Source organism: Lepidochelys kempii, chromosome 2 (genome assembly GCF_965140285.1).
Source record: "Lepidochelys kempii isolate rLepKem1 chromosome 2, rLepKem1.hap1, whole genome shotgun sequence".
NCBI classification, from domain to species: Eukaryota; Metazoa; Chordata; order Testudines; family Cheloniidae; genus Lepidochelys; species Lepidochelys kempii.
The window spans coordinates 257,629,593-257,656,172 of NC_136381.1; the positions used below are offsets into that span (position 1 = coordinate 257,629,593).

The 26,580-nt window shown below is 43.7% G+C and overlaps 1 protein-coding gene across 1 annotated transcript; it reads right to left on the reverse strand.

Moving 5' to 3' along the window:
- Positions 1-1,166: 1,166 nt before the first annotated feature.
- Positions 1,167-26,552, reverse strand: GORASP1 (golgi reassembly stacking protein 1). Its single transcript, XM_073334675.2, has 9 exons — positions 26,391-26,552; positions 18,532-18,612; positions 13,689-13,892; positions 10,754-10,840; positions 10,265-10,395; positions 8,498-8,645; positions 7,647-7,797; positions 7,041-7,196; positions 1,167-5,958 (listed from the first exon to the last, which is right to left on the reverse strand). Exons 1-9 carry the CDS (start codon positions 26,451-26,453, stop codon positions 5,702-5,704), a joined length of 1,278 nt encoding a protein of 425 aa, XP_073190776.1. The 5' UTR covers positions 26,454-26,552; the 3' UTR covers positions 1,167-5,701.
- Between the last annotated feature and the right edge of the window lie 28 nt (positions 26,553-26,580).

Genomic DNA, 26,580 nt, shown 5'->3' on the forward strand with positions numbered 1-26,580 from the left:
CACAGTACTCCAGATGAACAGAGGGGAACGATCACGTCCCTCGATCTGCTGGCTATGCCCCTACTTATACATCCCAAAATGCCATTGGCCTTCTTGGCAACAAGGGCACACTGTTGACTCATATCCAGCTTCTCGTCCACTGTCACCCCAGATCCTTCTCCGCAGAACTGCTGCCAAGCCATTCGGTCCCTAGTCTGTAGCGGTGCATTGGATTCTTCCGTCCTAATGACATGTAGTCTGGGCAAGTAGTAATGGAGTACAATAAAAGAGGTGTTTTGGTTACATCTCACACTATATATTTGGATTCTGTGGTTTCCCCAGACATTTCACAAATGTGGAAACATAATTGGTTAAACAACTGCACACAGTGTAACTATTAATGGAATGACGTCAGATTGGAAAGGGGTCTCAAGTGCGATTCTACAGGGGTCTGTTCTGGGTCTGGTATTATTTAACATCTTTATTAATGATATGTATGTAGGAAGAGAGCGCATACCGATCAAATCTGCAAATGACACAAAGCTGGGGTGGGGGGTGTTTGCAAACACTTTGGAGGATACAATGAAAATTCAAAGATAAATTGGAGAACTGGGCTATAGACAACAAAGTGAAATTCAACAAAGACAAATGTAAGGTTGTCAAGGTTCCTTCCCCACTCTGAACTCTAGGGTACAGATGTGGGGACCTGTATGAAAAGCCCCCTAAGCTTATTTTTACCAGCTTAGGTTAAAACTTCCCTAAGGTACAAACTATTTTACCTTTTGCCTTTGGACTTTATTGCTGCCACCACCAAGCATCTAACAAATATATAACAGGGAAAGAGCTCGCTTGGAAGTGTCTTTCCCCCCAAAATCCTCCCAAACCCTACATCCCCTTTCCTGGGGAAGGCTTGATAAAAATCCTTACCAATTTGCATTGAAGTGAACACAGACTCAAACCCTTGGATCTTAAGAACAATGACAGGTTTCAGAGAAACAGCCATGTTAGTCTGTATTCGCAAAAAGAAAAGGAGTACTTGTGACACCTTAGAGACTAACCAATTTATTTGAGCATAAGCTTTCGTGAGCTACAGCTCACACAAAAGCTTATGCTCAAATAAATTGGTTAGTCTCTAAGGTGCCACAAGTACTCCTTTTCTTTTTAAGAACAATGAAAAAGCAATCAGGTTCTTAAAAGAAGAATTTTAATTGAAATAAAAGAATCACCTCTGTAAAATCAGGATGGTAAATACCTTACAGGGTAATCAGATTCAAAACATAGAGAATCCCTCTAGGCAAAACCTTAAGTTACAAAAAGACACAAAAACAGGAATATACATTCCATTCAGCACAGCTATTTTACCAGCCATTTAAACAAAACAGAAATCTAATGCATATCTAGCTAGATTACTTACTAAGTTCTAAGACTCCATTCCTTTTCTGTTCCCGGCAAGAGCATCACACAGACAGAGAGAACGTTTGTTTCTTGTCCCCCCCCAGCTTTGAAAGTATCTTGTCTCCTCATTGGTCATTTTGGTCAGGTGCCAGCAAGGTTATCCTAGCTTCTTAACCCTTTACAAGTGAAAGGGTTTTTCCTCTAGCCAGGAGGGATTTAAAGGTGTTTACCCTTCCCTTTATATTTATGACAAAGGTGCTAAACTTAGGGAGGAAAAACCAAATGCACAAATACAGAATGGGGGATAACTGGCTTGGCAGCAGCACTGCTGAGAAGGATCTGGGAGTTGTGGTGGATCACAGCCTCAACATGAGTCAATTATCCGATGCTATTGCAAAAAAAGCAAATGTAATTTTGAGTTGCATTAACAGAGGTAGAGCATGCAAGTCAGAGGAGGTGATAGTACTGTTCTACTTGGCGCTGGTTAGACTTCAGCCGAAGTACTGTGTTCAATTTTGGTCACCACTGTATAGGAAGGATGTAGAGAAACTGGAAAGAATCCAGAGATGAACAACAAGATGATCAAAGGGATGGAATGTGAACCATATGAGAAAAGGCTGAAGGAACTGGATATGTTTAGTTTGAAAAAGAGGAGGTTAAGGGGGCATGATATCGGTCTTCAAATACTTGAAAGGCTGCCATAAGAAAGATGGAGAAAAAATGTTCTCTTTTGCCACAGAGGACAGGACAAGATACAATAGCAGATTTAGGAAGTTTTTTCTGAGATTTAATCTAACTGTAAGAACAGTAGGACAATGGAACAGACTGCCTAGGGAGGTTATGGAAGCTCCTTCACTGGAGGTTTTCAAAAAGAGGCTGGATAGCCAGCTGTCTTGGATGGCTTAGACATAACAAATCCTGCATCTTGGCAGAGGGTTAGGCTAGACAACCCTTGTGGTCCCTTCTAACCCTATGATTCTATGTCAAGTCCTGTCCAGGTGTTTTTCAGCATGGTAATCCTGCCAGGCAGGGCAGTGGGATGAGTAAATGTTTGGCAAGGAACTCTTCTACTGTTACAGAAAAGAGCACTAGAGACGCCCCCAGCTAGCACATCCTACTAGCTCCAGCATTTGTATTAGCCAGGCGGACACATCTTCTATCTGACAGACCACGTGCTCTTGGGACTTGATAGAGCAACAATATAGTATTTTTCAAACTTGATACTTAGACTGCTAAGCCATGCTTCCATCTTTGTGTGCCTTAAGGAAGTTTCCAAGTATTAAGGTCAGAGGAACTTAGGTTCTTGTTTCTCAAATTAAATTCTTCTATGCTGGAAGAGTTAAAATTTTGAAGTCATATTCACAAATATCAATTTAATTTATCTTGCACGAATGTTAGCAGTCTAAATGGTGTTCAGCTGTTCTCAAGAACATAATTCACAGCTTACCTGTTATAAGGAAATCACAAAAACAAGACTTCACATCAGATCTTTCAGCATAAGTGCTTTACAAACAGTGAATGTAGCTTCAACCCACAAATTCTTACAGATGAAGTGCCTGAGGCAGGGGCTAAGATAATCAGTCATTCAGAATGCTAGGGGCTACAGTCCTCTACAGTCAAAGAAAAGTTTGGAGTAGGTCAGAAATTTTCAAAATTCACATTTTAGATAATTTTTCATCAAAAATGAGAAGAATGACAAGATCTTTGTAATTATCAAGTTGCAGTGGGGGAGGTTTAGATTGGATATTAGGAAAAACTTTTTCACTAAGAGGGTGGTGAAACACTGGAATGCGTTGCCCAGGGAGGTGGTGGAATCTCCTTCCTTAGAAGTTTTTAAGGTCAGGCTTGACAAAGCCCTGGCTGGGATGATTTAATTGGGGATTGGTCCTGCTTTGAGCAGGGGGTTGGACTAGATGACCTCCTGAGGTCCCTTCCAACCCTGATATTCTATGATTCTATGATCACAAAAAGTTTAAATTCTGTTTTTCAACCAATCCTAGGTTAGCTAATGTTAAATGCTGTGAACACCCAAAACACCATATAAGTAGCTAAGCTATTTATTACTGTTACATTTGAAATTTAAGATTGGGGTTGATATTTCCTGTTCTGTTTTGGAATTCTTAAAAAGGGGCCTCTTTCTATATCTGGGTGCTAAACAGTAGCTCCAGGTTTGTGAAGGACCTTAAATCCCCACCACTCCTTTAGCTGAACTGCCATTAGCTTAAAAAAACAAAACAAAAAAAAACTACAACCTGTTAATGAGAATATGATGCTTGCCTAACTAGATCCTCCTTTACATAAGGGTGGCTAGTTCTTTCACCATGCTCTGAAAACAGAAGGACTGAACAAGAAAAATAAATTGACCAGTAGCTTAAGTTGTATGATCTCTTCTTTATGAACATTGAATATTCACTCATGTGAGCTTTCACTTTGCACATACAGTATTCTGCTAATATAATGTAGTGAGAAACAAATTACTATCATCTCAAACTGTAACTGCAATCATTTTAATTGCAAATCCCCTGTACTTAATGCTTGATATATTCTTCTCTATAAAGGGTAAAAATATGTTGGCCATCCTGTTTATACAGATACCATATGTCCTGTCAAACAAGAGTTTAATAAGAAATTGCACAGTGATCTAAGGGACCTTGCAGAAGACCTTCAGCTGATGCAAGCTGTCATAGCTCCATTGTGGCTATGACAACCCACACCAGCTCAGAATCTGCCTCCTTGTGTTGTGGCTTCATCTACAACACTCTTCTAAATCCTGATTACTACATGTGAGGACTACAGACAAAGCCATCTGACTAAGACAGCCTGGCTCAAAGACATTATCCTAAATATACTGAAGCCTATGAAATATACAATATCTTATGTAGGATGGTGGAAAAATGCCAGTTAACATTTTCCATTGCTACAAACCGTTTTCCAACTAGGATGCATTTTAGACCTCACTGGACCTCATTCTCTTCATATATATTGGATTTACATCAGCATAAATGACCACAGTGAAGTTATTCCTGATCAACACCTGTATGAGAAGAAGACTGGAACCACTGCATTGTACTTAAAAACGTCAAAGGAGTTGCCACCTAAGTAATGAGAAGGATCCCATGCTGGTAGCTTGACAATTGGCTGAACAGTAATAGCAAATATTCATAAAGTAAAATAAGTGTTTAAAAATATAGGAAGTGTTTGAAAACAAAACAAATCTATAAAAGCAGTACAGATCATTACACTACATATTCTATTCCACTGTTTTAAACCTATAGATTTATATCTAAAATCGTTAAGAAATGGGAAAATACACAATAGATTAATAAAAACCAGTACCAAGGCTATTCACTGTCAGCCCATTACCTCTAACAGAATATTCATTTAAAATTTTAGTCATCCCAGAATCAAACCACATGCTTCATCTTAAAACCATAGTCTGATTAAACAGAAATCAACTTAGTTAATTTTTAACTCCACAAAAACATTTCCCTTACAACTTCATTTAAAAAAGTTCTTTGTAAAAGACCACGATCCAGACCAATGAACAATCTATTGAATGCCAATCACAGCCACTTGCAGTTCTGTATCACCCAGTATATGTTGCACTATCTAATGTGCACTATTTCCTGCAAAAATAACTTTATGGCAACCAGTAAATTTACTCCCATTGACTCCCTAAATGAAAGGCAGTGGAACACTTAGTCAGTTCCAATATATAAAGTTTGCATTACTTTCATGTTAATTAAGAAGTCTGTATAAAACAGTTTATTTTGGAACTACATGATCTACAAATACGTTTGTACGTGTTCAGGAAAATTGGGTCAAGATGTAAAAATTGTTTTCCGGGAAGTCAAAATTATGACTAGCATTTTTCTTAAACACTGTAAAAGATACCAGGGAAATAGTCATTAAAATGTAGCTTAATCTTTACATAAGGCAATTATGCCTTTGGATCAACAAATTAAAAACAAATTGTAATAATGCTTGTTAATAGAAGAAAAATTAGTGAGTTTTTCCAATCTCCAGCAGATCTTTCAAAAAAATATCAATTTTTAAAAATTGAATAGACAAATAGATGCATGATCAATAGACTAATCTGAGTTTGCATAACATTTAAATAAGTTCCATCTATCAAACAATGCTGAGAAGAGATAACAAGAGAACAAGTGCTGCGTACGGGACCTGTATACTCTTACAGCATTGCCTATGCTAACAAAATAGAATAATTGTAATTATCTCTAGAGATCAAAAAGTCAACATTTGAGATGTAGCATGACAGCATATGGCAGACTGCAGATTGACGACATAAGGAAGTGTCCTTTTAGTGCTAGTCTTGTATAGCTTCTTTCAGTTCATGTGTCTTTTCATCGCTGTCAAGTTTCAATGGGTTAGTGGGTGGTGAGCTCTCAAGTAGTTCAGTTTCTTGAGAATCAGAATCTGTTCTTAGTGTTGACTTTGAAGAAATATCATTAGGAAGAGCAAAGGATGGTAAAGGGGACAGTGAAGGAATTAAATGGTCTGACTGTGTAACTGAGCCCTCAGCGTACGTGGTTAGATCTGCAGAGACTGAAGCCGTGGCATGCTCTGAGAAAATAAAAGAGTAAGTTAAACAAACAAACCAAAACTTGTCAGACACCTAGCAGAGACTAATTGTGTGGCTGTATTTCTATAGCATAAGCTTGGGTGCGATGCAGCTGACGGACTACTCTAATACAGAGCAATACAGTGGGTTCCTGATCTATGACTAGAACTCCTCGGCACCAAGGTAATATACAAGGATTGCTTAATGATTCTTCTAAAGCTTTATCATCATCCTTTACAAATCAACAGCTTTTTGTGTTCAGATGTTTAGCACCCACAACTCCCATGAAAGACAAGTGAGCTGAGAATGCTCGTATTTCTGAAATTCAGACACTCAGAAAGTACATCTCAATATTTTAGGATTAGAAGACGAGCTAAATTAAATATTTTAGTTTACTTTTTTGACATTTCAGCCTCACTACAAAGGGCCCAATTTTGTTTTTGTAAGCTAAAATATTGTCTTTATTCTTGGAATGTTCCCCCCCACCTTAAAAAAGGGAACAGTGTCTTCCTACAAAGAAATTTTCCTTTAAAATAAAAAGTGAAATACTCCTGAATATTTTGAGTTACATTTTCTATTATAAATAGACAGCAGCCTTGCTAAAACATCAGTTTTCCAGCTCTGTGAAAACTGGGCTGCATAGTATGAAAATCTCCTTGCAGCAAAATTTACAAGATCTGTATGTTCATTCTTGCATCTGGAGGACCTAAGCGCTTGAATGGGGATCCTCACATTTACCACATTCTGCACATAAATATCTCAAAGAGCAAACCATATTCCGGATATTAAAAAACAAAAATAAAAAACCTTATGACATTGGCCTTATCAAATTTGGAATCCATTAGCTTTAGCTAACCCATTCATTCTTGGCTACCATTTTCCTTGCCTTTTAAATCCTAATTCTACCTCCGTCTCATTTTAGCTGTGCTTTCTGTATGATTTTTCAACTAGCAGGAGGTTTTCCTATGAATAATATACAACACATCCCCAAAAGCATGACTCTGTAGTTCAGTCATGAACCCCACAATCAACTGAGTTGTCACCAATACCAAGCCAACAGGCTAACAACGTTAAACAAACTCACCAAAGTAAGTAGTAGTTCCATCATTAGGTATTAAACTTTCAGTCCCCGCTAAAGATTCTGCAGCTGACATGTTGAAGGGGGCAGAGGAAGGTAAGTTAGGCATTTTCGTTAAGTCAACAATTTCAGGAAATGAAACACCAGACTCATCTAGAAAACCTGAAGGAGGAATCAACAGTGTTGCTTTAAACACAGTATGAAACTCTAGACCATCAAGAAAAATGATACCCAAATTCCTGGAATCAGTGGATTTCTTCCCTCCATACCTCTCTCCCCCACCTCTCCCCCCCGCCCCAGTAATTGCAAGCAATAGAGCTATTAGAGCACCAAGAAAGAATTCACAGAAGATACCATTCTGATATAGGGCTTGCTCCAAAGTCCACTGAAGTTAATGCAGAAACTCCCATTGATTTCAGTGGATTTTGGATCAGGCCCATAATCAACACCTGAGTGTTAAAGTTCTGCCAGATTTCGAGTAAGAACATCAAAAGCCACACTTATTCTATATTTAAATAAAAAATGGTGGACTGGTGGCTAGGGGAAGTGAGAATTAAACTGCAATCACAAATTTAACTGTATGTTCTGAAGATGAATAACTGAAGTGCTTACCTGGATCCATAACTCTCTGGACAGGAGGGGGAGGAGGAGGGAGAAGTGCGTTTTCCATTGAATACATATTCATTTCTTGACCTGTGGATTCATCCAAGTTCATAACTTCTTCAGAGCTGTCCCTTTGGGAATTAGGTGCCAACAATGGAGCCTAAAATAACAGATAAGTATCCCGTTCATACCATCTCTGGTCAATCTGACAAAGGCTTGTCACTGTGAATGCTCTGCCCCGCTGTTCCCAAAAATACAAATTCAGGGGGTGCCAGCTTGAGCATCCCAGCAGCTCTAACTGCTGAGTGATAAAAGAGGAGAGAGATGGGTTCCAACATGCCCCAAAACCATAAAGGGCATTAAATAATCATGATCAGCACCTTGGAGTGCGTTTAGAAACCAACTGGAAGCCAGTGTATTCTCTGGAGAACAGGTATAATATGTAGCACACAAGAAGCATTGCTAAGTGGGCTGAAATTTCTGACAGAATGGTCTTCAGGGGTAGACCCATGTGAAGCACATTAGCCTCAGTTAGATGGATAACTGGTTATGTTTATACCCATAAAGAAAGCTCGCAACCTCTTCACCAACTGCAGATGAAACATGAAGTATTCATAGTACGGTGAATCCAAGAGGATCTCAGCTTGCAATCTTGAGTGATAAAAGGCACAGCTCGATGAAATCTCCTCTGTTGTCATATCCCCCATTCTAGCAGTATCACCTCTCATTTGGCTTGGCCTTCACCAAGCCCACTTTTACTCAAGCCCTTAGCTCATGGAACCTCACCTGTTAGACATTCATAAAAACCCCAAAATAACCTCAAAAGGTACCCTGCAGATATGAACAAATTTCTTACATACCTCTATGTAGCCATTTGTAGATGGCACAGGGGATCTGTCTTCCGACGGCAAAGGTGAAGGTGGTTTGATTTCCTCTTGCTGCTTCTTTGGCATAACAGGCTGTGTTGGAATTCTATGCAAATAGCCATATCCAATACCACATCCTAAACTGCACAACAAAAGCAAAGTACAAGAAACCTGACAGACTATAGTGTACTTTTCTGCAGCTAACTCTGTAAGTGTTTTAAGTTAGGAATCTCTAAGCAGAAGCCTGGTAGAAATTTAGTTTTCTTGACCTATGGGAAGAAATATGGCATTGCAGGAATTGTAGTCATGATTAAGGCCAGATCCACACTACAAACTTACATTGGCGCAGCTGCACTGTTGTAGCACATCTGGTGAAGATGTACGGGGAGATGTCTGCAAACCAGTAAAGTGCCTGAAACCACTATGGCTTATTTCTAAAAGCAGCCAAGTCAGCAGGCTGTAGATTGGCCAAGTCAGCAGGCTTAGCTTAACCAAGGCAGGAGGGGAGGGGGTCTTTGGGTGCCACAGAAAGGGCAGCTTGACCCCTCGTCCTTCCTGATAAGAACTGTGTTGAAATTGCTGATACATGCTATTTAGAAGAGCAGGATGTGCCCCAGGAACATATATTGGGGCCTCAAGGCTGCAAACTCTGGAAAAACCCACACCTGGTTAATCGATAATCAGAAGGAACCTCTTGCTTGACCATTGAAACTGCTTACTTAACAAGTTTTCTTTAAGGGACGTGTCATTCTATTACTAATGTATAAATAAGGGGAAAAGTTTGAGGTAGTTGGATTCTTTTTGGACTCTCCTTCTGGATACATCTTGCAGTCCCCATCAGCAGATGGAAGATTTGGCAGACGGAAGTCTACCGCTGTGTCACTTGAGAGCCACGCTCAGCTTTGGTAATTATCAAGGGTTGGGGTGTTTTGTGTAAGTGCTTGAAACTAAGTAAAGTTTAGCTTTAAGTGAAGGCACTCTTGTGTTGTCCTGTTTGTGCCAGCCATCTATCAGTCGGACAGCCATGTCTCCCCTGATTTATTTTCTGACACCACCTCGCACAGAGTAAATGTTACCAAGAGCTTTGGGTTGAAAGAACCCCGGGTAACAAAGACACTCTGAGCAGATGGGAGAGAGGTCTCCTGTCGGATTAATAACTCCACCTCTGCAAGAGGCAGTAGCTATGTCAGCGGGAGATGCTCTCCCGCCAACATAGCACTGTCTACTCAGGGGGTTACGGTTGGTATAACTGTGTCCCTCAGGATGTGGATTTTTCACACCAACCGGGGCGATATAGTTATACCCAAATTACTATGTAGTGTAGACCAAACCTAACTGTAGCAATACTGAGGCCATGAAGTATTTCGCAGTTCAGCTTTAGCCTTGTGTGACTCAAAAACTTCAAGAGCTTCATTTACACCATCCTTACAAAATGCAGGAAAAACCCCAAATTAATTCCAAATGAGAGACACTATTGCAGGGCATAAAGGGTCCACTCCTGCTACTACTGAAGTCAATGGGAATTTTATCATTGGCTTCTATGGGAGCAGGATTAGACCTACATTATGCCAAATTCACACTCCACAGCTGCTCTCCATTATTTAAAACCTCAGAGCAGAGAAATTTTATGTGAGAATGTTGAGGAAAATAAGACTCAACTGAAAAGTGGAAAGCTATAATAACTGGTGATGTTATTTTACAGAAGAATTTATTTACAAAACATACCCTATAATCAGGCAAAGACTAATCACAAATCAATACCTTCCTTCTCCACCCCAGGCTCCATTGGGAGTGACGAATACCTCTCGGCAGGAATCGGTTTCCGTGTTATACACCATCAGCTTCAATGGCTTCCCCTCATGGGATTCAATCAGTGAGAAGAAATCCTCTGACTGATCAAACAAAGATAGTGTGTTAGCCCTTAAAATATGTTATTTTATCCCAGCTCCCCACTTTACAGATATAAGCAGCTTTCAACGAAGAGAACGATCACATTCACTACTCCAAAGGATTAAAGACGACTACTAAATTGCTGGTGACATTTGATCTTGAAAGGCAGCTAATTTCATTGTCTGGTATAAAGAGGTAATGACTAAGTTGGTCATAAAGAGGTGGCTATCATTGCCTCCTCCCGGAGCTACGTAAATTTGGGGGATGTATACCCAATTAAAGCAGTTACAATTCATACTTCACAGCATACACAAAAAACTGCAATAGTTAAATAAAAAAAAAAGGAAAACTATGTTCTACCTCCTGAAGTATCTGATCTGATCCAACAATGTAGTCCGTGTGGGGCTGCAGACCAGCTAGAGCTGCAGGGGAAGCGGGTTCTACGTCCTGTAAAGGAATGATTCAGGTCACCTGCATTCACAGCTGAATAAACTGTCCAACAATTAGAGAGTGAAAAATTTAACTCAAGAAAAATGCAAGGTAAAATGATTTGTGTTTAGATTAGAAAAATATCTGAGAACGCTGCATTTGAGTAGTTCTTTGTACTCCTGAGTACTCAAGATTCATAAATAAAGACCAAACTTAAATTTCACCAGTTCACAACCCAATCCTTGTTTTAATCCAAGTGCAATCTCTTGCTAACCCTCAACAGACATCTCACCAAGAGAAGTCAAAGATTATGAGATGAAACTAGCTTTTGCTGGGGACCCTTCCCAGTCTCTTTTGGCCTACTCCCTAAACCAATATTAACATTTACTTTAAAAATAAAGCTTTTCTGTGCTCTTCCATCTCCATATTATTTTAATGAAGATCAGTCAAGCTAAAGAGACCAATCCAACTGGAATGCATTTACTTTGCCAGGAATTCTTTACCTGCCAATAAAGTTCAGCATCCAGAAAGAGGATCTTGGGCTAAGACATTAATAACTGCCTACATTCGTGATCCCGAGCTCAAAAGAAGTCCCTTTACTGAAAAATTATATTTGCATAGGCAAATCCTTAGGACAGTTCCTGTTCTTCTCTTAGCTGACTTCAATGGTGTTACTGCTTTGGCATGCAAAAATGAACAGTAAATTAAATGCTCCATGTATCGGGAGTACTAAGACACTAATTGGCAACTCCATCATCTCGAGGCTTCACTCTCCTAACGATAGTCGTATGGTCGTGAGCATATTTTACTGCATCTTTCAGGTTGACAATGACACTCACATTCCCATCCAGAGAATGCTCATGAAGAAGCTCCTAACATTTATCAGAACAAGCATTCACTAGGCCCCTAGAAATCAAAGTGGCACGTTTTATCTGAAAGTAAATGAGAAATGATATCACTGCTTTAAAGCAATTCCAGGGATTTGCCATCAGGAAATTAACTCCATTGATGTGAGGAGGGAAACGGACTATGTCAGTGTCTTGCAGAAAGCTTTAAGGCAAAGGTTCTTTAAACTGTGGTACATGAACTTGTAGGAACTGATAGACTGCCCTCTTACAGTGTCTCTCCTTTAAGAGGCTCTGGGACCTAGAGCTGACCAATCTGTGTTCTATAGCATGGCCCCTTTAAGGAAACAGGAATTCAATGGAGCAGTAGGCTAGCTGGTGTTAATCAGGTAGCTACCTCCTTAAAAGGATAAAATCCAGCTGATAGGTGACTCCCAGGAAACAAAGACAGACTGGAAAGGGAATTACAGGGGAGTATCAAGTCAGGAGAGAGGTTCCCTGCGGTGTAAACTAGAACAGAGACTGGTGGGCTGGGGAAGCCTGCCTGAATTACAGCCCAGCCCCAGGAAGGAGGGCTGAGGAGCCCTGGAACCAAGGAGAAGAAGTGTGTGAGTCCAAGGATCAAGGGAGGCTCCATGGAATCAGAACATAAGAATTGCTATACTGGGTCAGACCAATGGTCCATCTAGCCTAGTATCCTGCCTTCTGACAGTAGCCAGTACAAGAGTTTCAGGGAGAGTGTACACACAGGGCAGTTAAGAGTGATCCACCCCTGTCTTCTAGCAAACAGATTTAGGGTCACCTGGAAGCATGGGGTTGCATCCCTGACCATCCTAATAGCCATTAATGGACCTGTACTAGGTAATTTTATGGAGGACTTTTTTGAACCCAGTTACACTTTTGTCCATCACAACATCTCATGGCAATGAGTTCCACAAGTTAATTGTGCATTGTGTGAAAGAGAATGGAGCAAGAACTTGGATTCTGGTGGTCTGGGCTGGCGAAACCTGCTTAAATCATGGCACAGACCCATGAAAGGGCTGAGGAATCCCTTAATCAAGAGGAAAGAGTTGTGAGTCCAGGGGCCGAGGCAGGAAGAGTCCTGTGAGAAAGACTCTCCAGAGGCAAGGGGGTTGCAGTGGGAGTAGTCCCCTGGCTCAGAGGAAACGGGAAGGGCACTGGCAACAAGGGTGAGTTGGTCCTGCTTTGAGCAGGAGGTTGGACTAGATGACCTCCTGAGGTCTCTTCCAATCCTAATCTTCTATGAGATTACGAATTGGAGCTGCCTGGTGCACAAGTTAATCCCCACCCCCATGCAGGAAACGGTTTTTATGTCTCATGAAACTTCTGCATCAGGACAAAATGGAGACATAAATTTTTCCACCTGGGGAAAAGGGGCGTGTGAGCGCGCACGTTCGTGCGTTCGTTCCGAAGCAGGCACAGCAAGGACTTGAATCCATGTCTCTTAAAGCTGGCATGTTCCAGTTTCAAATCAGCATTTTCTGATGAAAACCAGTTTAGTTGAAAAATTCCCACCCTGCTTTAAATATCACGTCCTCTAACCTTCCCACCAAGATTTTCCCAACCAGATTCCCTTCTCTTCTAACTCCCCCAGGCAAAACTCCACCAGCCAAATTCAAAAAACTTATTTTATTCTGAGTCCATAAATACTTAAGTCTATTAAGGCCTCAAATAAATATGCACAAAAAGGAGAAATATGCATGAGGTACTTCAAACATTAATAGCATCTGGGAACTGCTGCATTAAGGTACCAAGTTTATATGCTGAATTGTTTTCATAAAGTAAGTTTTTCAAATGAGTGCACATATCCATGCCACTTCAAGCACGTGTGTGCCCAGTGTACCCGTGCTGGCCTACACTGGTGCTCTGGGCGTGCACACACCTGACGTGGAAGGGACATGCACAACACATCTTGAAGGACAAGTGACAGAACAGGTTAGTAACCATTTTTACTAAGCTAAAGCACACAGCCTGAGTACACAGATGTTTCTCTTGCTCACCAGAACATGCCACACGTGTTCATTGGCTCCTTGGAAAGTGCAGAACCTCACACTGGCTCCGAGAAGCCCTTGTCCTCCCCACATGTTGCTAGGGATCACCTCCACCTCGCGCACTTTCATCGCTTTGATGTTGTACACCTCCAGCTTCACTGCCTTCTCGGCATTTGCCTTCAGCAGATCTTTCAACATGGTGTTTTCTTTATTCTGTGAAACACAGGAAAGGAAAGATTTGTTTCTGACAGTGTGTAGCTGGATCTGGAATGCAAAAACATCAATGAAGAGGCAGATTTTCAATATCTAGAACCAACAAAGGTGGGGACCTAACTTCTACCCTCCATAACAACTCCATCAGCACTACTTTGTTTGGATGCATGAACTAGTGTAACCGATTCTAATCCTGGGTAAGGTTATTCACTACTCACATCCATCAGTATCACTCCCGCCACCCCCTTCTTTTATAATGCTGTTATAACAATTTTGGTCAATTATACTAGTTCTGAACTATGTCTACATTACAATAAATAGCAATACTTTATATGGTGACCTTGATCTTTTTCTTTACCTCACTAATGCAACCATTTTGCAAGTCTTAAAGTAGAATTCTTAAAACAAATTAGTAGTGACTAGTTATAACTTAGCTAAATGTTTACTATAGAACAACAGATGGGCTTTTTAAGAACAGTTTTTAGAAATATCTACCACAATTTCACTATTTCCACATGGTTAATGCAGTACTTGCCCCTCACTGGAAACAGCCATTGTACTGACAGTTTCCAATAGAAGATCCAGTCTGATATAGGTAAGACAGACTTAAAAAACCCCTCAGCTTCTATCTGAATACAAGAAAGCAAAGGATCTTCAAAATTGTGAGGGATTTATTTAAACTTATTTGTTGATTTTAATGGTAAAACTGATTTTAAAAATAGAATTGTCCCCACCACAGCTTTGAAAGTCTCCTCTTTCCTCAGGCATTCAAACAGGAACTGCACTCCCTGCATGAGACTGGCCACATGGCAGCTTCCCACTTGTTAATGATTCATTTTCATGTTCATATGTAACCAAGTGTTTACATTTGTTCAAACAAGTGTCGAGTTCTAACAACCTAAAAACCGGGACTTTCATCTCGTGCCAGAAAAACGCTAGAGGAAATGCCAGAGGATACTCTATCAGTCCTTCAGGGAGTCAAGAGGCATAGAAGTTGGACGACACAGGATCATAGAATCATAGAATCATAGAATATCAGGGTTGGAAGGGACCCCAGAAGGTCATCTAGTCCAACCCCCTGCTCAAAGCAGGACCAATTCCCAGTTAAATCATCCCAGCCAGGGCTTTGTCAAGCCTGACCTTAAAAACCTCTAAGGAAGGAGATTCTACCACCTCCCTAGGTAACGCATTCCAGTGTTTCACCACCCTCTTAGTGAAAAAGTTTTTCCTAATATCCAATCTAAACCTCCCCCACTGCAACTTGAGACCATTACTCCTCGTTCTGTCATCTGCTACCATTGAGAACAGTCTAGAGCCATCCTCTTTGGAACCCCCTTTCAGGTAGTTGAAAGCAGCTATCAAATCCCCCCTCATTCTTCTCTTCTGCAGGCTAAACAATCCCAGCTCCCTCAGCCTCTCCTCATAACTCATGTGTTCCAGTCCCCTAATCATTTTTGTTGCCCTTCGCTGGACTCTCTCCAATTTATCCACATCCTTCTTGAAGTGTGGGGCCCAAAACTGGACACAGTACTCCAGATGAGGCCTCACCAATGTCGAATAGAGGGGAACGATCACGTCCCTCGATCTGCTCGCTATGCCCCTACTTATACATCCCAAAATGCCATTGGCCTTCTTGGCAACAAGGGCACACTGCTGACTCATATCCAGCTTCTCGTCCACTGTCACCCCTAGGTCCTTTCCCGCAGAACTGCTGCCTAGCCATTCGGTCCCTAGTCTGTAGCTGTGCATTGGGTTCTTCCGTCCTAAGTGCAGGACCCTGCACTTATCCTTATTGAACCTCATCAGATTCCTTTTGGCCCAATCTTCCAATTGGTCTAGGTCCTTCTGTATCCTATCCCTCCCCTCCAGCGTATCTACCACTCCTCCCAGTTTAGTATCATCTGCAAATTTGCTGAGAGTGCAATCCACACCATCCTCCAGATCATTTATGAAGATATTGAATAAAACCGGCCCCAGGACCGACCCTTGGGGCACTCCACTTGATACCGGCTGCCAACTAGACATGGAGCCATTGATCACTACCCGTTGAGCCCGACAATCTAGCCAGCTTTCTACCCACCTTATAGTGCATTCATCCAGCCCATACTTCCTTAACTTGGTGACAAGAATACTATGGGAGACCGTGTCAAAAGCTTTGCTAAAGTCAAGAAACAATACATCCACTGCTTTCCCTTCATCCACAGAACCAGTAATCTCATCATAGAAGGCGATTAGATTAGTCAGGCATGACCTTCCCTTGGTGAATCCATGCTGGCTGTTCCTGATCACTTTCCTCTCATGCAAGTGCTTCAGGATTGATTCTTTGAGGACCTGCTCCATGATTTTTCCAGGAACTGAGGTGAGGCTGACTGGCCTGTAGTTCCCAGGATCTTCCTTCTTCCCTTTTTTAAAGATTGGCACTACATTAGCCTTTTTCCAGTCATCCGGGACTTCCCCGGTTCGCCACGAGTTTTCAAAGATAATGGCCAGTGGCTCTGCAATCACAGCCGCCAATTCCTTCAGCACTCTCGGATGCAACTCGTCCGGCCCCATGGACTTGTGCATGTCCAGCTTTTCTAAATAGTCCCTAACCGCCTCTATCTCCACAGAGGGCTGGCCATCTCTTCCGCATTTTGTGATGCCCAGCGCAGCAGTCTGAGAGCTGACCTTGTTAGTGAAAACAGAGGCAAAAAAAGCATTGAGTACATTAGCTTTTTCCACATCCTCTGTCACTAGGTTGCCTCCCTCATTCAGTAAGGGGCCCACACATTCCTTGGCTTTCTTCTTGTTGCCAACATACCTGAAGAAACCCTTCTTGTTACTCTTGACATCTCTGGCTAGCTGCAGCTCCAGGTGCGATTTGGCCCTCCTGATAACATTCCTACATGCCCGAGCAATATTTTTATACTCTTCCCTGGTCATATGTCCAACCTTCCACTTCTTGTAAGCTTCTTTTTTATGTTTAAGATCCGCTAGGATTTCACCATTAAGCCAAGTTGGTCGCCTGCCATATTTACTATTCTTTCGACTCATCGGGATGGTTTGTCCCTGTAACCTCAACAGGGATTCCTTGAAATACAGCCAGCTCTCCTGGACTCCTTTCCCCTTCAAGTTAGTCCCCCAGGGGATCCTGGCCATCTGTTCCCTGAGGGAGTCGAAGTCTGCTTTCCTGAAGTCCAGGGTCCGTATCCTGCTGCTTACCTTTGTTCCCTGCGTCAGGATCCTGAACTCAACCAACTCATGGTCACTGCCTCCCAGATTCCCATCCACTTTTGCTTCCCCCACTAATTCTACCCGGTTTGTGAGCAGCAGGTCAAGAAAAGCACCCCCCCTAGTTGGCTCCTCTAGCACTTGCGCCAGGAAATTGTCCCCTACGCTTTCCAAAAACTTCCTGGATTGTCTATGCAATCCAAGGATCCAAGGGGACAGCTAGAATGTCACATGGGGAAGATTTTTAAATGTTATTTTAACTTTTATGTAGGCTCAGGTTTACAATGTAGGGACTTTGTTAAACAGTTTACTACAGAGGCAGTTAGCATTAGTGACTTATGGGACTTATAGTACAATGAACCACAACTCTATCTCAAAAAGACCCCAGGGTGGAAGGACTCAATAGACACCAAATACGCACACCATGGAGCCAGAGTCCTATAAAATAGGGAAGGGAACAAGAGTAGGAGGCTCTCCTGAGAAGTTATTTTTCTTCATTGTTTTAGAAATATCTGACAGCCTGATCCAAGTCCCATTAAAGTCAAAGGAAAGGGTCCCCTGATTTCAACAGGAGTTTGATCAGGCCTTAACTAAGGCCTGGGTTTGCCTCATGTAGTTCTTCTGACAGTCACTAGGAAAAATAGAGGTTTCTATAAAAAACAGCATGACAAAATAATTCAGGCAAAACCACCCAGTTCCTCTCCTGTTCGCAACTCTAGCAAAAATACACAAACATTTTCGTTGGTTTCTCTTCTGCTCGAGTGAGGATTGCTCAGTGGAGGAACAGTGATAACTCCTCCAGCATCAGCACATTCATTTACTTCCCAGTGCAAGAAAGATTTCACACCTATCACTACGGTGCACCTCAAAACCACTCTGTTAGAAAAGGCAACAGAGATCTGTTCTTTCAAAACAGGAGTTTTTAGGTTCTATCCCTATTGCTGACATCAAGTTTCAGGCAGCCATAAAATATGTAGCCTGGAGGGAAGTGGGAAGTCCAAGGTGATCATAGATTTCTTACAATATTTTCACCCTGCGATTCAGGGTGTATGAGATATTCACATCAGTGTTACAGAAGACACTAATGAATTCAGAAGAAATGAGCTGGATGGTCTCAATCTAGCTTCCCATGGACATGTGTCCACACTGTGAAAAGCAAACCTATTTGCATCAGTTGGCACGCTAAGCATGAAGGCCAAGGATGGAATGAGCCTTCAGATCACAAAATAACTTCACCCACAGCTGATCCCTCTGGGTCAGGGTTTTGGCACACTGGCAAGAAAGTGTAGGGAAGCTTGCATGGCTGCCATTCAGCCTAAAGATAGCATCAATCTCCCAGAGCCAAATAGGCCAGCACCTTTCAAGAGCACAAAATTAAAATAAAACAATTAATTTCTTCTTTGAAAATAACTTGTCTTTAGCCACTTACTAGCCTGGTATGTCCTATTGTGATGATAAAGTCAAAGAAAGGTTCCAACCCGGCCTGCTGAGCGGGAGAGTTTTCTTGAACCTGCAAAATTACATATTTTAAATTACAATAAGAAAAATCTACAATAAATATCACCAAGTGACAGTGTTATAAATACTGGATTCACGAATAAATACATTCAGGATTGAACCAAATGTGGGACACCACTTAAGAGACCTTGGAAGCGTTCTCAGAAATTTGAATTCCCTTTCCTCAATTGTTTGAGCCATGACACCCATATGGGCCATCTGTGGAATAGTCCTACTAGACAACAGGTGTCAATTAAACTTCAGCAGGTGAAACTGAAACATTGTATTTTCTGCAACTTTAATGGCATTGCAGCTGACAAAGTGCAGGTATATTCTGGCCAGCATTCTTCTACGGTGCACACTTTAATCCAGGGGTGGGCAAACTTTTTGGCCCGAGGGCCACGTCTGGATACGAAAATTGTATGGCGGGCCATGAATGCTCACGAAATTGGGGGTCGGGGTGTGGGAGGGGGTGCAGGCTTCGACTGGGGGTGCGGGCTCTGGGGTGGGGCTGGGAATGAGGGGTTGGGGGTACAGGAGGGTACTCTGGGCTGGGACCGAGGGGTTTGGAGGGCGGGAGCGGGATCAGGACTGGGGCAGTGGTGTAGGAGGAGGTCAAGGATGTAGGCTCCGGGCGGCACTTATCTCAAGCAGCTCCCAGAAGCAACGGCATGTCCTCCCTCCAGCTCCTATGTGGAGGCGCAGCCAGGCGGCTGTGCGCGCTGCCCCATCTGCAGGTGCTGCCCCATCAGCTCCCATTGGCTGTGGTTGCCAGCTAATGGGAGCTGCAGGGACAGTGTGTGGAGTCCCCCTGGCTGCCCCTACATGTAGGTGTGTGGGGGTGGGGGACACGAGCTTTTGCTTCTGGGAGCCGAGCGGAACCCCGGCATGTGCAGAGTGGGGCAAGCCCCTGACCCCACACCCTGGCTAGAGCGGGGCAAACCCTTGACCCCACTCCCTAGCTGGAGCTCAGGGGCAATATTAGAGTGTCTGAAGGGCCAGATGCGGCCCCTGGGGCCATAGTTTGCCCACCTCTGCTTTAAACCAAGGGAATGAGAAGATAGTACCAGGTGCATTCAGGAAACATTATCCAGTGCTGGAAAGTACCTGGTGTATCTGCTGTTTGCTGTGAAATGGTTAACAAAGTGCTGAATACAGTGGTGTACACACTACTAAATGAATCCAGTTCTTTAGCTTGTGTTGAGCAGGTCAGACAAGAGGATCTACATTCCTTTTGGTCTTAACATCTATGAATGAAATAATCTTGTTGTAGTATTGATATCTCCACTCACTCAGTGCTTAGGACAACTACATGTTAAGAACTGCATAACCGACATCAATATGTTTAAGTACTGTTAGCTGTCTGTGGTGCTTTCCAGTTGGGTAACATGTCATACAAATGACAGAAACCCTGCCCTAAGAAACTTACAAACTAAGGCCCTGATTCTGCAACTGGATCCATGCAGGGACCCACTGAAGGCAAGGGAGCTCTCAACAGGGGTTTGTCTGCATGGAGCAGGTTGCAGGATCAGCACCTAAGAGCCACTCCTCCAGCCTCTACAGATACCAAGAGCAGGCCCTTTAAGGGCTAACAGTACAGTATACAGAAGTGCCGCAAACGGGAACGAGTGGTACATGGTCACTGAACACTTCACAGAATAAGTTGATGTTCAGTAGTTTTTTTGCAATTAATAGCTTGTGCGTATTAAAAAGTAAGAAAGTCATTAGGTCATGTTCATTCAGCTTTAGATTAGAAACATATGGATAAAGATCAGAGGGGTAGCCGTGTTAGTCTGGATCTGTAAAAGCGGCAAAGAGTCCTGTGGCACCTTATAGACTAACAGACGTCTGTTAGCCTATAAGGTGCCACAGGACTCTTTGCCGCTTTTATGGATAAAGAGATTATCATGGATACATAAGTGCTTATAAGTTCTGACCCACAGAAGTTAATGAATTGCTGTAAGCTATATTAATGAAAGCATGAAAGAAGTCACAGCGTGTTGATTTTCAACAGCTGTACATGTGAGAGAACAAAACAAATGTATAATATAAACCAAAAACGGTATAGAATATTTATCAAAATGCAGTTCAGACAAGGATACAAAAGAGCACAAATTGACATTAAACACAGCATCAAAACCTAGAATATATAGGTACATCAGATTGAAAAAATGTTTCTACTTAGATGTATGATTAGTTCAAGGTAAAAATGCAGTGCCATATCAAGGTTGCCATGCCAATATTGCTTATAAGTGAACAGAAAAGTAAACAGACAGATAAGTCACATGCCCTGTTGATTGTGAGGTCACAATTCCCCTGGAACAAAAATAACTGCCACCCTCCTTACTTTACATTACATCGAAGGCCTGTGAAACCATGATAGCTCTATTTCCTCCCTAAAACAAACACTACCAGGCTGCTTAAGGTAAAACTTAGCTCTAGTCCAGAGGTTCTCAAGCTGTGGTCCGTGAGCTCCATTCAAGTGGTCCAAGGATAGTTCCCTCTAAGGTGCACGCCTGGGCGGCCACACGCGAGAGTGAATGAAGGGCCACTCACCTAATTAGTGGAGCCGCGCAGGCATGGCTCCACTAATTAGGTGCCTGGACCCTGGAGAAGGTGCACATGTAAGGTGAGGTGGTGGCCTTGGGGGGAATAGGGAGTAGGTGGGAGGGGGCAGTGTTGAGAGGAGGGGGTGGGGGGAATTTGGGATGAGCATGGCTGCAGTGGCCAGAGAAAGAGGCGAATTTCCCCAGCTCCAGGGCTGCGGCTGCCGGGGAGAGACGGCCCTCCTTCCCAGCCCCAGCTCAGGAGCTGCCGCGGTGTGGGAGAGAGGGCACATCCATCGCATTACAAAGGCAAGACAACTGATATTAAAATATGAGTCGTGTGCTTTTATTTGTAGAACAAAAAATATTATTATTATTAAGGGTTTTTTTTATATAGCGCTTTTATCCAAAGTGCTTTACAATAGTTAGCTAACGGTACAAACAACATTTGGAAAGATCATTAAGTGGTCTGCCGAGACCCTCAGCAATTTTCAAGTGGTCTGTGGAAAAAAAAGTTTGAGAACCACTGCTCTCATCTACACTTAAAAGTTTTTCAGCTTTAATTCTGCTAGCATAGTAGATGCAGTGATACCACTCAGAAGGTACAGCTTATTCCGGTTCTGTATAACAAAATAAGCTGTACTGATATAAAAGCGCCTTATGTAACTGGGATAAAGTGAGTCTACACCAGGGCTTTTACTGGCATAAGTGTCACTAAAAAAAGCAAGCCATTAGAAACATATATTTTGAATTGATGGCACATTTGTTGGCAGATAGACAACTCAGAGCTGCATTCCCTAGTCTCTGTGGATCAGCTCTCTCATGCCTCATGAACACCCACATGAACCAAAAGATCCATCAGTTACAACAGGATATGTTGTGGTCACAGGCAGTTTAACTTACATTTTTACCATTGGGGCTTTTTGGGCTCCCAATCCTGCCTCTGAGGTGCTCAAGAACAAACAGCGAGCTATCTGGTTATGGATCGTCCTCTTTAACGTCTTGACGGTGGATGTATATTCTTGATGTTTCCGGTGGATGCTGCTGTGGTAGAGTGGCTACATCATTTACCTGGCATCTAATTCATTGCTCGTGCTGTCAGTAGCCATATACCAGAAACAGCAGCAACACAATTATGCAGTAAAACTTCGTAAGCGTAGTTCCCAGCCTTACAAATATGCAATAATTAGCCAAGGTATGTCACTTTTAGCCACCATGACAGCAGAGGAACTAGAAGCCTTCACAATAATGGCAGGGTTTGTTTTCTGCTGAAGTGGGCATGAGGGGTTTCAGTTGTAAATACAGTATAAGGAGTCTTTCAATTAAGGCCCATTCAGCTGGTGTCATATGCTAGCTATTTAACAGTACAGTAAACGTTAAGATGTGCACAGAAGTGCGTAAATGGAAATTTACACATTTCAAGATGCACTGTTCAGCCTGTCACAATGACAAAACTCTACAATATCTATGGGTCAAAAAGGTGCCGTTGTAAAATACATGCCTGTCTTTTTGCTAAAGTTCTGTATGTCCAGCTAGTAGCAGTCACATCAGTACACAGACCAGTGGCGGCTGGTGAACTTTGGGGCCAGTGGGGTGATTTATCAGATCAGCAGGGAGGAGCTGGGAGGAAGATCTAGGCATTAGAGGAGCTGGGGGAGGCCCAGAAGAGCAGGGACCACCCTACAGAGCCCATCCTATTCCCATCCCCTCCTCCCTGTGGGGGGGCCCACTATCTGGCTTCAGCTCCACACCAGCAGTTTTGGCCCCCATATTCCCCTTCCTAGTCTGGGCTCCCTCTGCACTGACCCTCCAGTGAGCGCCCTCTGCCAGGCCCAGCGCCAGGGCCTGGGGGAGTTCCCAGTCAGCCCAAGCCTCTCCAATGGAAGGAGAGGGGAGGGTGAAGTCCCATCTGGGTCCTTTCCCATCAGAAAGACCAGGATTGGATGAGACCTCCACCCCGCCCCCATGCCTGCTATAGCCAAGGAGGGGTCTGCCTCACTACCTTTGTTGTACCACTAGACGCACCCGGGCCATGAAGTCTGTGCTGGTGATTGGACTGTGTACATTATTTACTCCTGAGGGAATTCTGCACCAAAAAAATATAAATTCTGCACACAATATTTTAAAATTCTGCAAATTTTATTTGTCAATAAATAAATGTGGAGGCTCCAGCATGGCAGTAGGTAGCACAGGCCACTGGTTGCACTGAGGTGGGAGATCACCCTGCACCCTTGGGACATGGACTCGGTAGTGAAGCTGTACCCAATCCTGACACAGCACAAAGGCCAGGCCTGCCTCAGAAACACCCCAGGGCCCTATCCCTCTGCGCCAGGAATACTACATGTGAGCTAGCAGGCTTAGGCCAGCAGGATCCAAGTGTAGAGCGGCTTAGTGTGGGGGGACCTACGTGTGGGGTGAGAGGGTTCTGTGTGGGGCAATCTGGGTGTGGGAAGCTCAGTGTGGGGTTCCAGGTACACGGACAATGGGACTCTGCGGGGCGGGGGAGTGTCACGGTGAAGGTGACTGGAGCTCAGTAGGAGGGGGTCTGGGGGGATTGGGCTCTACAAGGGGTCTGGGTGCTGGGGAAGTGGGGCTTGGTGGGGTGGGGGTCTGAGTGCAGCTGGTTGTAGCTCATTAGGGTGCCGGGGGACTCAGCAGGAGGTGGTCTGGGTACAAGGGGGCCTGGTGCATGGTGGTAGGGCTCAAAAAGGGGGGGGCCTGGAGGTGTGAGGTGGGGCCTGGCAGGGGTGTGTGTATTTAGGAATGGGGGGTCCAGATCCACAGGATTTGGGCAGATGGGGGAGCAGCTTCCCATAGTGACCCCTCCCTCCTGTGGCTGAGGAGTGATGGGGCAAGAAGGGGGGGGGGGGTGCAGAGTCAGGGAAGGTTTCTGGGGGGTGGTCTGAGGGGTGGCCCCTCCGTGCAGGGAAGTGCACTCCTTCACCAACCCCAGTCCAGCCAGGACTAGCAGCTGAGTCCGGCGCAGGATAGGAACCACTGGCCTAGACATCCCCAGCCCTGCGTGGGGACATTTTAGCATGTGCTACATTCACCATAGCCTGCAGCTTGGGGTGAGGAATTCTGCCTGTGCCACAAGAACGTCCTGCTGTTAAATATGAATTGCAGCATACTTAGTCTTGCGCTGTCACTCTATAGATAAAATGTGTATGAGAGAATGTGTATGTCACTAAATACGCTGGTGATTCACATGTACACATGTACACACACACATCCATGTATAAATAAATTAAAAAAATACAAAGTGTGTACTTGCCTACTTTGTTGGGGGCAGTGCCATAACACTCTCTACACACCAGTCGCCACTGACACAGACTATTCACAGTAAGGAGCCCTCCTCTTTACCTGCTCTTGATGGTAAAACAACATTGAAAGTTCTGCTCTATTTGTTTCTTGGTGTAGGGACTGCTTTCGTCTCCTCTACAGGGGACAGCACTTTGTTAACAATTAATAAATGATAAACACGTTTGAGATTAGGAGGATAAGAATCACGTTATTCCTCATATAAGGAGGGGTTGAATAAATATACGTGTGTTATTCCATCCAGAAATGTGCTTCAGGAGCCAAGGCCTCTCCAGACTCCATAAACACAGCAGAGAACAAAGGCAAAGCAGATTACATACAGATAATTGATGCACTGGCCTAAAATTGTACCCTATTCCTATTGATACTGTACAGCTTCTTTATTGAGACACATGAACAGCTGATTAACTGTAAAGAAGCATGTAGCAATAATATGTGAACTCTTATATTGTGAGGTTGCCATATACCAATAGTTAAAAGACAGGTGCATTGTTATGCAAATTAGCCTGACATCTATGCTCCAAGACACACATTCAAAACAACCCATGTGCCAGCATCATGCCATACAAAAAGAAAAGGAGTACTTGTGGCACCTTAGAGACTAACCAATTTATTTGAGCATAAGCTTTCGTGAGCTACAGCTCACTTCATCGGATGCATACAATAAATTGGTTAGTCTCTAAGGTGCCACAAGTACTCCTTTTCTTTTTGCGAATACAGACTAACACGGCTGTTACTCTGAAACATGCCATACAAAATAATTGTTAAGGACTGCCGGGAGAAACCAATCTCCCCAAATGTATTATCTTATGGTCTGAGCAGAGATTAATTCCTGTCTAGAATGATGCATCTTTGTAATGTTAAAAATCACCAGACAAAAGTCAAAGCTCATATCAAGGTAATTTTTAAGATTACCTGTAACTCAGAAACCATTTGAAAAAAATTCATCAAAATTTACGTAAACATTCTCCTTCGCTTTCAGTGTAAATCCAACAAATTTCAGGCCAAGCCTATTTTCCAATCCATAGTTATAGGGAAGCAAAACCAGCCGTTTATAATTGAAGTTGATTGCAAGGATAATGGGGAGATGTTACTGCCCCTCGGTATGTAGAGCAACAGATGTGTATGGTGCTTCACAAAACAATTAAGATGTCCTAACTTTGCCAGGAGAGTTAAATAGGAAGATCAGGCCAAACCCCTCCTTTAACTCCAATAAATTTAAGGTGTACAAACATCCAGCTGATGCCTTAAAATTGAGTTAAATGATTGTCATGCTGTTCTTCCTCTTCCTCTGTGTCCTGGCACTTCCAGAGGAAGAAGGGAACAGGTGGAGGGTTGGAAGATGAGGAGGAGACACCAGCATGGCAAATATTTAACACGTATGCAAAGTCTGACAACGTTTAATGCTCAGTAGCATTTTGGGGTGGAACCTGCCTGGGGTATTTCCATCGTCCCCCCGCAGGGGCAGGGCTTATTCCCCATGAACCCTTAATGTGGGGCTGAGCCTTCCCGATACAGAACGTATGTCCAAAAGGGCACTGCATGGCAGGGCGGTCGGACCCTGAAGCCTCGGGGGCGGTGAAGCGGGGACATTTCCCAAAGATCCCGACCATCGAAGCCAGGGAGGCTCCTCATCTCCTTCACCCCTGCCCCAGGGGCTGCACAATGGGAGGGACGTGTCACAGCGCTGATCTCCCCCCCCCTCGATGGGGCTGTGCCCCCCGCCCATCACCCCCAGGGCGGAACCGTGCTCCTCTAGTCCCCCAAGGATCTCGCCTTGGGATGGGTCCCGTCCCAGTCCCCCCCTTAGCCCCTCCCCGGGGCCAGATCCCGGGTCCCCCCTGGCCCCTCCCCGGTGCGAGATCCCGGGGGACTAGATCCCGGCCCCCTCCCAGGTCCCCGGGGCAGATCCCCCGAGCCTTACCCCGTGCACATGAAAGCCCTCAGCGCCCCCGGCGGGGATCTCAGAGCTAGAGCCCAGCCCCATCGCCGCACTCCGGGAGCGGCGGTCGCTCAAGGCTCCGGGGCCGCCACCTCCGCTCCGCCAGCACCACAGACCCGATCAAACGAGTGCCGAACCGACCGCTCTGAGCGGCTGCTCAAGCCTGGGTAAG